Raw genomic sequence first — 14,678 nt, 5'->3', positions numbered from 1 at the left:
ACAATTTTCTGGCTTTCTATTCCATGTGCTCAAACAGATGAATGAACAAGTAGGCAGTCTTCATTTCTTTTATCTCCCCTTCCCAACCAGCATCCCCAATCAATTACTCTGGCAGAATATTTTAATCATCATCACCATTAGTCTTCTCAAGAGGGAAAGGCCATTTGAACACAAGAGATAAGAACTTCTCGAACACTAGTTGCTGTTTGCAATGACTTGGGATAGCAGCTTGGCGAGCTTTTTCTTTCTTTAAAAAGCTAACAATAAACCAAAACTTTAGTCATAAAAGGAAGATTCATAAAGTCATATGACTTTACTCATAAAAAGAACACTCACAAGATGATGGAATTGTATAAAACAGGTTTTCAATATAAGCAGCAAGAAACGGCTGAAAAAAAGAAAGGGGGGGGTGCCTGGGTGGCTCACTTGGTTGAACATCCAATTTCAGCTTAGGTCATGATCTAGCAGTTTGTGGGATCAGGCCCCGTGTCAGGCTCTGCGCTGACAGCGTGGAGCCTGCATGGGATTCTCTCTTGTTCTCTCTGCCCCTCCCTGTTTCTCTCAAAATAAATAAATAAACATTGAGAGAGAGAGAGAGAGAGAGAGAGAGAGAGAGAGAGAGAGAGAGAGAAAGACTACAGTCCAATGGGTTGCCATAACTCAAACACATTACTTTTAAAAGGTGCACAAAAGTCTAAAACACTGATTTAAGGGGCACCTGGGTGGCTCAGTCCATTAAGTGTCCAACTTTGGCTCATGTCATGATCCCACGGTTTGTGAGTTTGAGCCCTGTGTTGGGCTCTGTGCTGACAGCTCAGAGCCTGGAGCTTCTTCAGATTCTGTGTCTCCCTCTCTTCCTGACTCTCCCCACTCATGATCTGTCTCTCTCTCTCAAAAATAAATAATAAAAAAACATTTTAAAATAACATAAAATAAAATAGGATTAAATTAAATTATATTAAGTTAAATTAAATATTGATTTAAGGACTCTGCACAACCATAATCACACCATTCTCAATTCAGAGTAATAAACCTGGGGTTAATGCATTTTCAGGAGGTATATGTTCATTATTGAGCCAAGTAATATTTTCTTTTTTTTTTTATTTTTTTAACATTTATTTAATTTTGAGTGAGAGAGCAGGGGAGGGGCAGAGAGACAGGGAGACACAGAATCCAAGCAGGTTCAGGCTCTGTGCTGATAGCTCAGCACGTGGGGCTTGAGCCCAGAGACCACAAGAGCATGATCTGAGCCTAAGTCGGACGCTTAACCAACTGAGTCACACAGGTGCCCCAAACCAACTATATTTTCATACCAGGATTGTGGCATCAATTTACCAGCCTTTCCCAGGTGCATACAATTGTATTAGTAATAGTCAGGTCTCTTTCCTTATACCTTAACATCTCCCATTTAAAAAGATCAAAAAGTAGAAAACATAGCCCTTTAGGGTGGAGGTTACATTTAATGACTTCTACTGTCACAATTCTAGAATACTATGGAGCTGACTTAACTATCAGCATATGGAGAGCTACAAAGGCAATGGATTAAGTTCATTTACTTTGAAATTTATCAGGCAATACTTGTCATTCTACTAAGCACCAGGAATTGAAACTAATTTCAAACTGCCCTTAAAGAGAAGTTTCAAGCTGAGGAAATCTATTTAACCTAAATATAACCATGATGGGAAAAGTCACACAAATTAAAAACCAACTGACCTAAACTCTTCAAAATGGCAATGTCATGAAAAACACAAAAAGATGGGCAAACTATTCCTGATTTTAAAAGATCAAAGAGACAAAACTGAACGCTATGTGATCTTTAACTTTGGAGGTGGGGGAGGAAATAGCTAAAAGGGTCATTTTTAGGCAAGAGGGAAAATGTAATGTCAAATTTCTTGAAAGTGATAATGATATTATGGTTACATGTAAGGATTTCCAAGTTCTTGAGAAATGCTACTTCCAGTATTTAATGGTAAAGTTCATGTCTGCAACCTAAAATGTTAATAAGTAAGTTTACTAAAAAGAAATTTTATATAAGCAACAATATATCTTTTCCTTGAACATTAAATTCAAAAATTCGTATTTTTAAAAAAGAAAGAAAGCAAATATGGCAAAATGCTAATGGTGGGTGAAACCATGAGCGTTCTGTCAATTCTTACGTAGGCTTTTATTTTGACTACGAAATTTTTGAAATAAATTGAAGAAAAACAGGATATAAATGAATCCAATCTAAAGGAAAAATTCTAAATTTTTATTTAAAACAGATTTTTTTGAGGCACCTGGGTGGCTCAGCCAGTTGAGTGTCCGACTTCGGCTCAGGTCATGATCTCACAGCTCGTGAGTTTGAGGCCTGCGTCGGGCTCTGTGCTGACAGCTCAGAGCCTGGAGCCTGCTTTGGATTCTTTGTCTCCCTCTCTCTCTGCCCCTAACCCACTCACATCCTGTCTCTGTCTCTCTCAAAAATAAATAAACATTTAAAAAAAAATTTTTTTTTAAACACAGATTTTTTTTCATGTAACAGAAAAATTTAACCATAAAGTTAAATGATTCAATAACAATCTTAAAAATTAAAACTTTTTTATGTGGATCATGAGAAACTTAACAGAAACCCATGGGGGAGGGGAAGGAAAAAAAAAAAAAAAGAGGTCAGAGTGGGAGAGAGCCAAAGCATAAGAGACTCTTAAAAACTGAGAACTGAGGGTTGATGGGGGGGGGTGGGAGGGAGGGGAGGGTGGGTGATGGGTATTGAAGAGAGCATTTTTTGGGATGAGCACTGGGTGTTGTATGGAAACCAATTTGACAATAAATTTCATTAAAAAAAATTAAATAAAAAAATTAAAACTTTTAAACTTAAAATTTATTGGCTATTGACAATTGAAACCCAGTAGAGCACTAACCACTGTAACCTGAACCTGAATCCAGAGTGCATATGGACATATTATACCTCCTTAAAAAGGATTTAATCCTTAAAAAGGTATAGATTTGATGATTTTCCTACAAAATATACAATTATTTGATATGGAATGCCCACAACTAAGATAATTAGGGCTTAGCATATCAAGGCATGCAGTAAATGTATTTATTGACTTTTAAGTATTTTATTTATGGCAATGGGTAGACACCATCGTTAATTAATTCCAAGTTAACTGTTAATTGTGAAAAGAGGATGATCTTTTTAATCGGTCCTAATGTGGTTTTCATAATGAGTCCTAAAACGTGGAATTGATATGTTGGAAAGATTACTCCTGGATATTCATATCATCAAGACAAAAAGTAACTCTGCAACCAAGAGCTATGGAATAGGATTGCTAGGCATTTACTGGTGCTACTGCACTAACTTTTGGACCTCGTTTATAAAGATTTTCTCCAAATGTTACAAAGAATTATATGAATATGACTTGCTATTTAGTGTTCGTTGAAGTCTTATCTTTTGACAGACCATTTAACATTTACTGTCTTGTGATTTGTTTTTGTAATTATGTAATAAATACATGCTCCTTCTAAAATTTTCAAGTATCTACTTGTCTCTCTCAGACAAGATAAGCACTTAACATTTTGGAATGTATTTTCCCCGATGTTTTCAGTCTATATCAAACTAAACGTACTAAACCAAAACTGTATGCAGCAGAACAGTCACCATGTCCTTTTATTTCTCATCATTAAATGTAATCCTAGGTCCTAATAAAGTACTTGGCAAAAACTGGTCTCTCAATAAAGATTTAAAGATGTTCAATTCATTTCTAATGTTGCACAACATTTTTTTAAACAGTTAAGACTATACTGTAAATATTTCATGTCCGTATTGATAGAGCTACATTAGATGCCACTCTATGACTGTACCAAACAGTGTCATGAACAATGAACACTACAGTTGTTAGTAGTTTCTCATCATTACAAACAAAAGGACAGTGAATATTTATAAATATATAAAGGTAAAGATATATAAATATGTACATGCATGTATCCATAACATTTTAATTAAAAGGTCATTTAAAATTTTTTACATTTATTCTCCATAGTGCTTTAAGCTATCATATATGTAAGTTATACATATATATAGAAGCTAATACAATAATACTTTTAAATTTTATATTTTTGTTTGTTAACACACAATAGAAATCTTAACAAAATAACGTGTTCCCACTTAAGTCGGGGGGGGGGGGGGAAATCTTACCATTCTTGCTGACATCCAGTTCCCTGAGATTAATGAGATTTGCAATAGATGCTGGTAATGTTGTTAAATCATTGTCTGGCAAACTCAGTTTATGTAGAGACTGACAGTTAAAAAGTTGCTATTGAAACAAGGAAAGAAAAGTTTTTGATTATTTAAGTTTCCTTAAATATTTTATTAACATTTATACAAAAAAATATTAGTGTAACTAAAACTGAATGAATTGTATCTACATAAATACCAAGAAAGATCTCTAATTGTTTCCTGCTATCATAGATTTGAACACAACTGAACTACTCAATCATTTACATATTCACACTTCAGCCCTAAGCAAAATGCACTTAATAAGAACAATTATATGGCTGTATTCTTGGTTAAAGTAGTAAAGAATAAGTGGCTATTAAAAAAGCTAAAATTTGAAACTTGTATTTCAAACATCCTTATTCCAAAACGAAAGTTTATGAAAATTAAATTCAAATAAGTACAATGATTTTAAATGATTCAAAATAGGGGCACTTGCGTGGTTCAGTCAGTTAAGCACCTAACTTTTGATTTCAGCTCAGGTTATGATCTCATGGTCTGTGAGATTGAGCCCCAAGTTGGGCCCTGTGCTGACAGCATGGAGCCTGCTGGGAATTCTCTCTTTCCCTGTCTCATAAAAACAAAAACAAACAAACAAAGCTAAAAAACAAAAACACAGTTCTGATTTGGGAAAACAAAAAAATAAGGGAACAAATATCCTATTATGCTAAAATCACAATAATACATTAAAATACAATATATTTATTTAAATAAAATATATTTTAAATAAAATATATTCAACCAGAAGTGTAGGTAAATGGGTCACTTCTAACTTCAATACCAAAAAACTACAGACTATACGGAGCACAGAGAATTTTTAGGGCAATGAAAATACTCTGTATGATACCACAATCATGGAAACATTTCATTATACATTTGTCCAAACCCATAAATGTACAACTATACTGCAAACTATGGACTCTGGGTGATTATAATTTTTCAACATAGGTTCATCAATTTTAATGTAAGCACCACTCTGCTAAAGTATGTTGACAATGGTGGAGGCTATGCATGTGTGGGAACAGTGTAGGTATATGAGAAATCTCGATTTTGCTGTGAACCTACAACTGTTCTTAAAATGTTAAAGTGTTTAGAAAAACAAACAAAAAACTGTTAATCAGGATGGCACTGAATAAGCCCTATTTGAGAAGAGCATTCTTCTAAAAATGGTAAGTTATGCTTAAGTGGTTCAGTTATTTGCACTTTCACAGCAAGCCTCTCTTTTCCCCTCAATCCTCAGACTGAGACCCTACTAGTACTTATTACAGAAAGAGACTACTCTTAGACTTTCAAGTTTTCCAAAATAACAAAAGGAAGATAAATTATTTTCTAAAGAACTATATAAGGAAAAAATAATTTACAAAGCACCTTATTACAACCTGGGGAAGTAATTTATAAACATACAACTGCAATCTTTAATATTCTATCCTTAGCCATACACAGATTTCTTTATAAGACAAGCTTGGACGGCACTAGCTTTCAAAATATTTTTACTAGTGGCCACTGAAAGAAAAGCCTTTTTCAAAGGACTGCCATCCAGTATGTACACACAGAGACATTTAACACAAATATTTCATGCAACAATGGACACATGCAACACACTCTACTTTCTATTCTATTTCAAGTTAGGGTTGCCAGATGAAATTCGAACTTCTGGAAAGAATGAATAATTTTTAGTAGAAGTATGCCCCATTTATTGCATAAAACACTTACGTTAAAAAATTATTCACCATTCATCTAAAAATTATAATTTCAGGGGTGCCTGGGTGGCTCAGTCGGTTGAGTGTCCGACTTCAGCTCAGGTCATAATCTCATGGTTTGTGGGTTGGAGCCCTGTGTCGGGCTCTGGGCTGATGGCTCAAAGTCTGGAGCCTGCTTCAGATTCTGTATCTCCCTCTCTCTCTGCCCCTCCCCCCACTCATGCTCTGTCTCTCTCTGCCTCTCAAAAATAAAGAAACGAAATAAAAAAAATTATAATTTCACTGGGTGTCTTCTATTTTTATCTTCTAAATCTGCCAGTGCAAATCATAGTTTGCTTTTTGGAAATGCCACACATATTTATGAACCATCAGTGCCTCTCTACACAGTTGTGATAAACACTACTGTTTGGGTAGTAAAACATTCTAACAATTAAATCTATTGCAGTTTTTCCATAATAAACAAAAAACTGAGTTGAGAATGAAGAGGGATTAGGATTTAAGGGAAAACAAGTAGCCACTGAAAAATTTTGATAATGTGAGAGGATAGATGTTTCATGGCAACAAACCAACTTTCTCCCTCTAGTTATTCTTACATTTCAGAAAAGTTAAGCTCTCGGGCACCTGGGTGGCTGAGTTGGCTATACATCCGACTCTTTTTTTTTTTTTTTAAATATAAGTTAGTTAACATAGAGTGTAATAATGGCTTCTGGAGTAGAATTTAATGATTCGTCACTTACATACAACCCCCAGTGCTCATCCCAACAAATGTCCTCCTTAATGCCCATCACCCATTTAGCCCATCCCCCCATCCAACACCCCGCAAGCAACCCTCAGTTTGTTCTCTGTATTTAAGTGTCTCTTATGGTTTGCCTCCCTCTCTGTTTTTATCTTATTTTTCCTTCATTTCAGGTCAGGTCATGATCTCCGTTTGTGAGATTGGCTTGTGCTGACAGTATGAAGCCTGTTTGGGAATCTCTCTCTTCCTTCCCTTCCCCACCCCATTCATAGTTTCCTCGCAAAATAAATAAACTTAAAAAAAAAAAATTAAGTCGCAAAAGGAATAATACGTCTAAAAAACTGTTTAATAACAAAAAATATTATATGACAACCAAAAGGAAAATTTATTCTCAATCGCAATAGTATAGACCAATGTCTGATAAAAACTACAAAAAGAAAACATTAATTTTAATGATTTGTCCAGCTAAATCTACTGGCTGCCAAAACTGTATAGTCTTACTCTATCTCGCTGGCTATAAAAAACTGAAATTAAACATAAAATTTTAATTATTTATTTAAATATTCAAGCAACTGGCTTGAAGACACAAAGTTTAAAATTCTATTTTACAAAATTCTTAATTGTGTTGCATACCCTAAGATAAAATTAAACCAGAAAAAAAGATAAGAAACAAAGAAAACAATGGAAACACATATATATTGGCAGCATTATGGCAACACTGGGAATATTATATCTCTATGCATAAAAATAACCACAGGCAATTCTTTTTTTTTAATTTTTTTTAATGTTTATTTTTGAGAGAGAGACAGAGTGCGAGTAGGGGAGGGGCAGAGAGAGAAGGAGACACAGAATCTGAAGCAGGCTCCAGGCTCTGAGCTGTCAGCACACAGAGCCGGTTGTGGGGCTTGAAGCCAGGAACTGTGAGATCATGATCTTAGCTGAAGTCATGCACTTGACCAACTGAGCCACCTAGGCACCCCAAACCAAAGGTAATTCTTAAAAGATAGTATTAACATACCTTTGGAAGCTCTTCAATCTGATTAGCATCTAAATAGAGTTCCTCCAAAGTTTTCTCAAAAGTAAAAATCTCTTTGGGAACCTGTTCCAAACTGCAATGAGAATAATCAAGGGTAGTTACAGTCTCCTCTTCCCCTCGTAGACACCGACATGGTACCAACCGCACAAACAAACTTCGTTTTGTAGTCATTTTTAGACACTGCAATATTCAAATAAAAATAAATTTAGTTATACATATTATAGCCAACAATTTTTCAAAACAAATAATTCCAATTCATTTATCACAATTTATATATCAAAGATAAGTATCTTCTCCTTTACACACATCCAATGGAATATATTTAACATTGTTTTACTATCTAAATTTATATATATTTATATACTGAATTTCAAATGAACTCAAGTACTTCCCTACTTTAAAAAAATGACCTGTTAAATAACCACTTATATGCTTCTGTAAGAACAATGCTTGACGAGTCTTGCTTATACTCAACTAGAAAAATCCTAATACAACAAAAAGATTTCCTTAATTTCCAGGTAAGAGCTATTTTTTAATTAAGAATTTGACTCTTTGCAGTTTTGAGTAGGAAGTAGGAAGTTTTGAGTTTTGATCTTCCACATCAAAATTCCAGTACATGCCAAGTTTATTTTGTTCCAATTAAATATTGGCCTTTTAATTTTTCTAAAGAACTTAAAAGTCTTATATTTGTGTAAGGTTACACATTAGAGAATAAACTGGCTTCATTAAAGGGTTTACCAATCTCATTGTTTCAAACTAAATGGGGGAAAGGTTTAATTCTGAATTAGTGAAAATTTTCTAGGCTAATTTTATTAAAAATACAGTGTGTACACATAGGTTAATTCCAACTGGTCTAAGATTATATTACCAAAGAAAACCTACTTCAATAAATAAGACTAACTGCCAATCAGTAATCAATTCTTTGTAAAATGATAAATTCTTGCTTTGAACAGATGACTATTAGAGTAATAGATCACTTCCAACCAGGGCCAAGACTAGGTTGAAACCAGTGAAGCAATTACCTCAAGCACAAAATATAAGAAGCACCAAAACAATGCAGTAATCAAATTAAAAATTTTAATGTATTATTTAATTAAAATCACTGAAAAATGATCTGTTTATGAACAAAATGACTATTTTTAAAATAAACACAGGATAGGTATTATGAACTTTTTTATTTTGGCTCAGGTTTTTTTATTTTTTATTTTTTTTAATGTTTATTTATTTTTGAGAGAGAAAGACAGAGTGCAAGCAGAGGAGGGGCAGAGGGTAACACAGAATCCAAAGTAGGCTCCAGGCTCTGAGCTCAGCACAGAGCCCCAGTCGGGGCTCGAATCCATGAACCATAAGATCATGACCTGAGCTGAAATTGGATGCTTAACCAACTGAGCCACCCAGACACCCCTATTTTGCCTCAGGTTTCAATATGGCTAGGCAAGGCACTGCTTCTAACAGTTCTATTTCAAATTATATGATATTCTTAAAATGTTTTACAACAATAAGTATTCCACCTGCAATCTTTTAAAAAATATGACTATTCTTAGTCAATTTATATGCCAGGCACTGTGCTAAGTTCTTTAGGTAAAATATATGTATATTCTCATTTCAACCTGCTATACCTTTCCAACACATATACTATAATCCCTATTTTTCCATAATAAAACTGATTCTGTGCTCTTATTAGACTGCTTCTCAATATATAATGATACACTTGAACTCAGCTTCTCGAAATGATTAAAATATCAATAGGACTTTATTACGCACTTCTTCATAGTTTACAAAAACAAAATACTGATGGAGCTCAGAACACAACACTCCAAGGTATGGCACCTTGACATACTGAATATTTTACACTTAAAGAGTCTGAGAAAACAGCAGAAGCAGAAAGGTCATGCTCGCTTACCCTTACACTTCTCTCCTGAAACAGATCATAAAATCCTTATGTGACAGGGACCTTCCTTATACCTGGAAGAAAATAGCAGCCCCATCTCTGAAGAATGGAGAAAAGTCCTAAAAAACGGGATTTACTAAATTTCCCCCACTTTACTACACTTAACCTCATACTCTGACCTATTATACTTCTACACAACTTTACACTCTTCAACAAATGTAGTATAAAAATATTAAGTTTTAATGGTTTCTTTAGGTCCTTACTCGTTATGAAGGCTCCTGTGCCACTTAAAACTTGCATTAAATAGGGCACCCGGGTGGCTCAGTCAGTTAAGCATCTGACTTTTGGTTCAGGTCATGACCTAGCCAAGTGAGCTCAAGCCCCGGGTCGGGCTCTGTGCTGACAGCTCAGAGCCTGGAGCCTGTTTCAGAATCTGTGTCTCCCTCTCTCTCTGTGCCATTCCCCCACTCATGCTGTCTCTCTCTTTCTCTCTCAAAAATACAATAAACATTAAAAAAAATTAAAACACTTGCATTAAATAAATTTGCATGCTTTCTCCCTTTAATCTGTCTTTGTAAGTTTACTTTTTACATCCAGCCAAAGACCCTAAAAGGGTCAAAGAAAAATTTTTCCTCCCCTACACTATGGTGTTAAACAAAAGTTTCTACTACATAGTATCTTTGTCTCATGGGAATATAACATACAGCATGGTGACTGTAATTAATAATAATACTGTACTGCATATTTGAAAACTGCTGAGAGAGATCTTAAAAAGTTCTCATGGAGGGGTGCCTGGGTAGCACAATCAGGCATCCAACTTTGGCTTAGGTCATGAACTCACAGTCTGTGGGTTGGAGCCCTGTTTGGGCTCTATGCTGATAGCTCAGAGCCTGGAGCCTGCTTTGGATTCTGTGTCTCCCTCTCTTTCTGCCCCATCCTGCTTGTGCACACTCTCTCTCTCTCTCTTTCTCCCTCTCCTTCCCTCTCTCTCTCTCTCTCTCTCTCTCAGAAATAATAAATGAATAAACTTAAAAAAAATTCTAAAAAAAATTTCTCATTGTAAGAAAAAAATTTGTTAACTACATATGGTAATGAATGTTAATTAATTAGATTTATTGTGGTGGACATTTAGCAATATATACATATAATGAATCATGTTGTACACCTGAAATGAATATAATGTTACATGTCCATTATACTTCAATACAAAAAAACTTTGTCAACAAAGAAATATCCAGAAAAGTTTACTGAATGCTTATTAATAATCTATGTTTATATGAAGGTGTGTTTTACTGCCAAGAATAAGCAGTTTTATTGACCTAATGAGAATTTCATTGCTAAAGGGGAATTTAGCTTATACTTGTGTGTTTATGGGATAGCCAAAATAAAAGATTCCAAAAATGAATATGAAATTTCTTGCTGCAGGGATTCTAAGATTTCAACTGATAATGAGTTAAGACAACACTTAAGAACAATGGGGAATTCAATCTGCTCTTTCCAATATGGTAGCCACTGGACACATAGCCATTTTAACCTTAAAATTCAAGTTAAATCAAATCAAATTAAAATTCTCTTTTATCAGTCACACTACGCACATTTTAAAAGTTCAACAGCCACATGTGGCTAGTGGATACTATACTCAGTACAAGAAGATTGAGAACATTTCTATTAGTGCAGAAAGTTCGATGGGGCAATGTGGGTTCAAAGTTTGAAACTATTGCTCTGGTTCACCATATTATAACTACTATATGCTTTTATTTATATAATACGATAGTACCCCAAAACTTGGAAGACAGGGCCTAAAAATCCCAGAAATCGTAATGGATTTGGGACTATAACTGGGCATGAAATGTTTACTACCAAATATATGTAACTTAAAAGAACGTATTTATCTGAGATGTTGTCATGCGTGCAGCACACTTGAAGCATAAGACAATTTACAAGACAGAATGTGTTCTTTTTATTGCTTATTTATTTTGAGAGAGAGAGCACCAGCGTGTGTACACGAGATAGGGAGGGGAAAAGAGAGGGAGAGAAAGAATCCCAAGCAGGCTCCACATTCAGCACTGAGTCCAAAGCGGAGATTGATCTCACCATCCAGAGATTATGACCTGAGTCAAAATCGAGAGTCAGATGTTCAACCGAATGAGCCATTCAGGCACCCCCAGAGTAAAGGTTAACGAAGGTAAAACAACATCCAAGGTTCTTCTGTAGTGCTAACCATAGATCATGTTGCAGACAGATAGTCAGAAATTCTAAAACATATCAGAAGAGAAAATGAATTCAGAAAAGGAAGATTAGGGGCACCTGGGTGACTCAGTTAGTTAAGGCTCCGACTCTTAGTTTCGGCTCACTTCATGATCTCAGTTAGTGAGTTTGAGCCCCACATTGGGCTCTGTGCTGGTAGCGCGGAGCCTGCTTGGGATTTTCTCTCTCTGCCCCTCCCCTACTCACGCTATCTCTGACTCTCGCAAAATTAATAAATTTTTAAAACTATTTTAAAAATAAATTTTATAAACTATTTTATATTTAATAAATTTTAAAAACCATTAAAAAAAAACGAAGATCAGATGCTTTAGGAAAAAGGTTACATCTTAAGTAAAAACCTCTTGTTGACAGAGGCTACGAAGAAAGCAGTTTAGACCTTAGATTAAATTCAGGGGGCCTCAAGCCAATACAAAAATGGACCCTAATTTAGCAGACTAAAACTGCTGATTGTTAAGAAAGGAAAGGGACCTTAATCATTGAGGGCACAGGAGTAAAATACCATATGAAAGAAATAAATGAATACTAACAACCAAAGAGATCCTCCCTTACACAATACTACTAGGAAGTAAACCAAAGGAAGAAAGCCTGGTCAGGTTTGAAAAGGAAGTGATCAACTTGGGGAATGTTCATAAGAATTTTAATGTAATGGTAAGCAAGAGCCACTTTATAAACCAGACTTAACCTGGGACACATAAAAAATATTCTAATCAAATGCAGAAAGAGAAGCCAACCAAGAAAAAAGTCATAATAATAATACAAACAAAAGAATAAGACTAACAAAAGAAATTAAAGCTACTTACCACTGGGTTGAAGTTCTCTCCCTGATGTTTCTTAATTGAGCCAACATTCTATGGAAATGAAAAGAAACAAAATTAACAATAAAAATAGATCTTTATGATTTTAAGGATCATCTCTTCTAATTTATTTGCCTCAAAATGTAAGTTAAAATTATCAAAAATTCACCAGTGTAAACAAACAAACTTGTTATCTTCTAAATACAAAAGGAGCTTCTTAACCACTGGTTTTTAATACATTTGTCAACTATGGTGAGCCCTTACGTATATCAAATACCAAATGCCTATCTACCATTAAAATCCCATTTATTTGAACCTACTGAGAAATAATAATTTTTTTCTAAGCAAAACAAATTCTAATTACCAATTATATTTAAATTTAGTAGTTTTTGATTGTTTTGGGAGGCATACAATGCTAAATGCTGATCAGATTCTATTCCTTCCTTTCCAGAAATTTTACTTTATTCATGGTGGTAATGGACCCAGCTAAAGATCCACAACTGAGCCTTCCAAAAAGGGTGCACAGGGGTTAGATGACATAGTTGAGATCCGTGACATATGAAGTCTGCTTTGGGGATGGAATGAGGTTGGTTATGGGCAGACATTTGTTTTCCTTATCCTGGGACAGATGTAAACATGTCTACTGCTGCAACCATAATCCTATGACCATTAAGTTAACAAGTGTGAGTATGAGAAACCAGCTAATAAGCCTGACAAAGTAGAAAGACAAAACAAGCTGGACCAATGTTAACCAATGCCTACTTTTGAATGTCTTGATATGTAAGAAAACTAAATCCCCCACTTTCTTAAGCCATTGTGAAGTTTTCTGCATGTACAGCCAATACATTACAAAGTGAAACAGCCTGAACTTGAAACAGTAACATTAACAAAAATACATCATAACCTTTCTATTAAAAAATTGGTAATATTCATAAATTTATGTTCCAAATTTTAGAGTCACCCTAAATTTATTGGGCTATTTTCCCCCATGCTAAATGGTTTAGTACTACTTAGTTGTTTAAGCTTCACCACAAATTCTACTTGTAACACATGCTACAAAAAATACCTTTGTGTATAGCAAGCAAAGATGGTCACTAAATTTGTCATTCAACATACTCCTACATATGTGACAGTCTGGTAGAACAGAACTGCCAATAAGCTGAACCAGAATAACGCTATATGCAAGAGCAGTCTGGAGAGAGCCTAGATGAGATATCTGTGTTTAGAAATGTTAGTTTAAAATACCTGAAAGATGTCCTAGTGGGATCCTTAGTAAGCAGCTGAATATGGGCATTCAGAGATGTGGGGACAGATCCAAACTGAGAATATAAATTTGGAAGTCATCTGCCTACAGATGATATTTAAAGCAATGAATTTAGATGAAAGCATCAAGAGCATGAGCACAGACAAAAAAGAGAATAGGGCCAATGATTAAGCCCTGAAATATTACAAAAATAAGAGATCAGAAAGAAGAGATAGAACAAGCAAAAGACACTGAAGAGAAGCAATGAGTCCAAGTAATATCCTAAAGGCAAAGTGAGAAAAAAAAATGTTTCAAGATGAAAGAAGTTATCAACTATGTTAATCAGAATTTAAGAACTGTCACTGTGGGGGTGCCTGGGTGGCTCAGTCGTTTAAGTGTCCGACTTCGGCTCAGGTCATGATCTCACAGTTCATGAGTTCGAGCCCTGTGTCAGGCTGTGTGCTCACAGCTCGAAGCCTGGAGCCTGCTTCAGATTCTGCGTCTCCTTCTTTCTCTGCCCCTCCCCCACTTGTGCTGTGTCTCTATCAAAAATAAATAAATGTAAAAAAAAAATTTTTTTTTTTAAGAAAAAAAAGAACTGTCATTGTGTATTAAAGTAAGTCACTGGTCATCTTGACAAGATCATTTATTATGGAGTGGTGGAAACAAAATAATGTTGGAGGTTAATGAAGAAAAAAGAGGATAACCTGACATAACAAATAAAGATAATTCGGGTACTTTGGCTAAAAGGACATTAGAAA

The 14,678-nt window shown here is 34.9% G+C and overlaps 1 protein-coding gene across 9 annotated transcripts in view; it reads right to left on the bottom strand.

Moving 5' to 3' along the window:
* Positions 1–14,678, bottom strand: part of ERBIN (erbb2 interacting protein) — a 130,931-nt gene that overhangs the window by 75,132 nt on the left and 41,121 nt on the right. For 8 of the 9 annotated variants that reach the window (XM_019834997.3, XM_011284009.4, XM_019835013.3 and 5 more), the window contains exons 2-4: positions 12,681–12,728; positions 7,704–7,901; positions 4,172–4,289 (exon numbers count right to left, since the gene is read on the bottom strand). In XM_019834997.3, coding sequence (XP_019690556.1) covers positions 4,172–4,289; positions 7,704–7,892 — 307 coding nt within the window. In that variant the 5' untranslated portion in view covers positions 7,893–7,901; positions 12,681–12,728. Of the gene's footprint in view, positions 1–4,171; positions 4,290–7,703; positions 7,902–12,680; positions 12,729–14,678 lie in introns of those variants that run through there. The other variant, XM_019835020.3, reaches the window with a different exon arrangement.

This window comes from Felis catus, chromosome A1, assembly GCF_018350175.1.
Source record: "Felis catus isolate Fca126 chromosome A1, F.catus_Fca126_mat1.0, whole genome shotgun sequence".
Classification (NCBI taxonomy): Eukaryota; Metazoa; Chordata; class Mammalia; order Carnivora; family Felidae; genus Felis; species Felis catus.
Note: the sequence above shows the minus strand (reverse complement) of the source record. Positions and strands in the feature narration are given on the sequence as shown.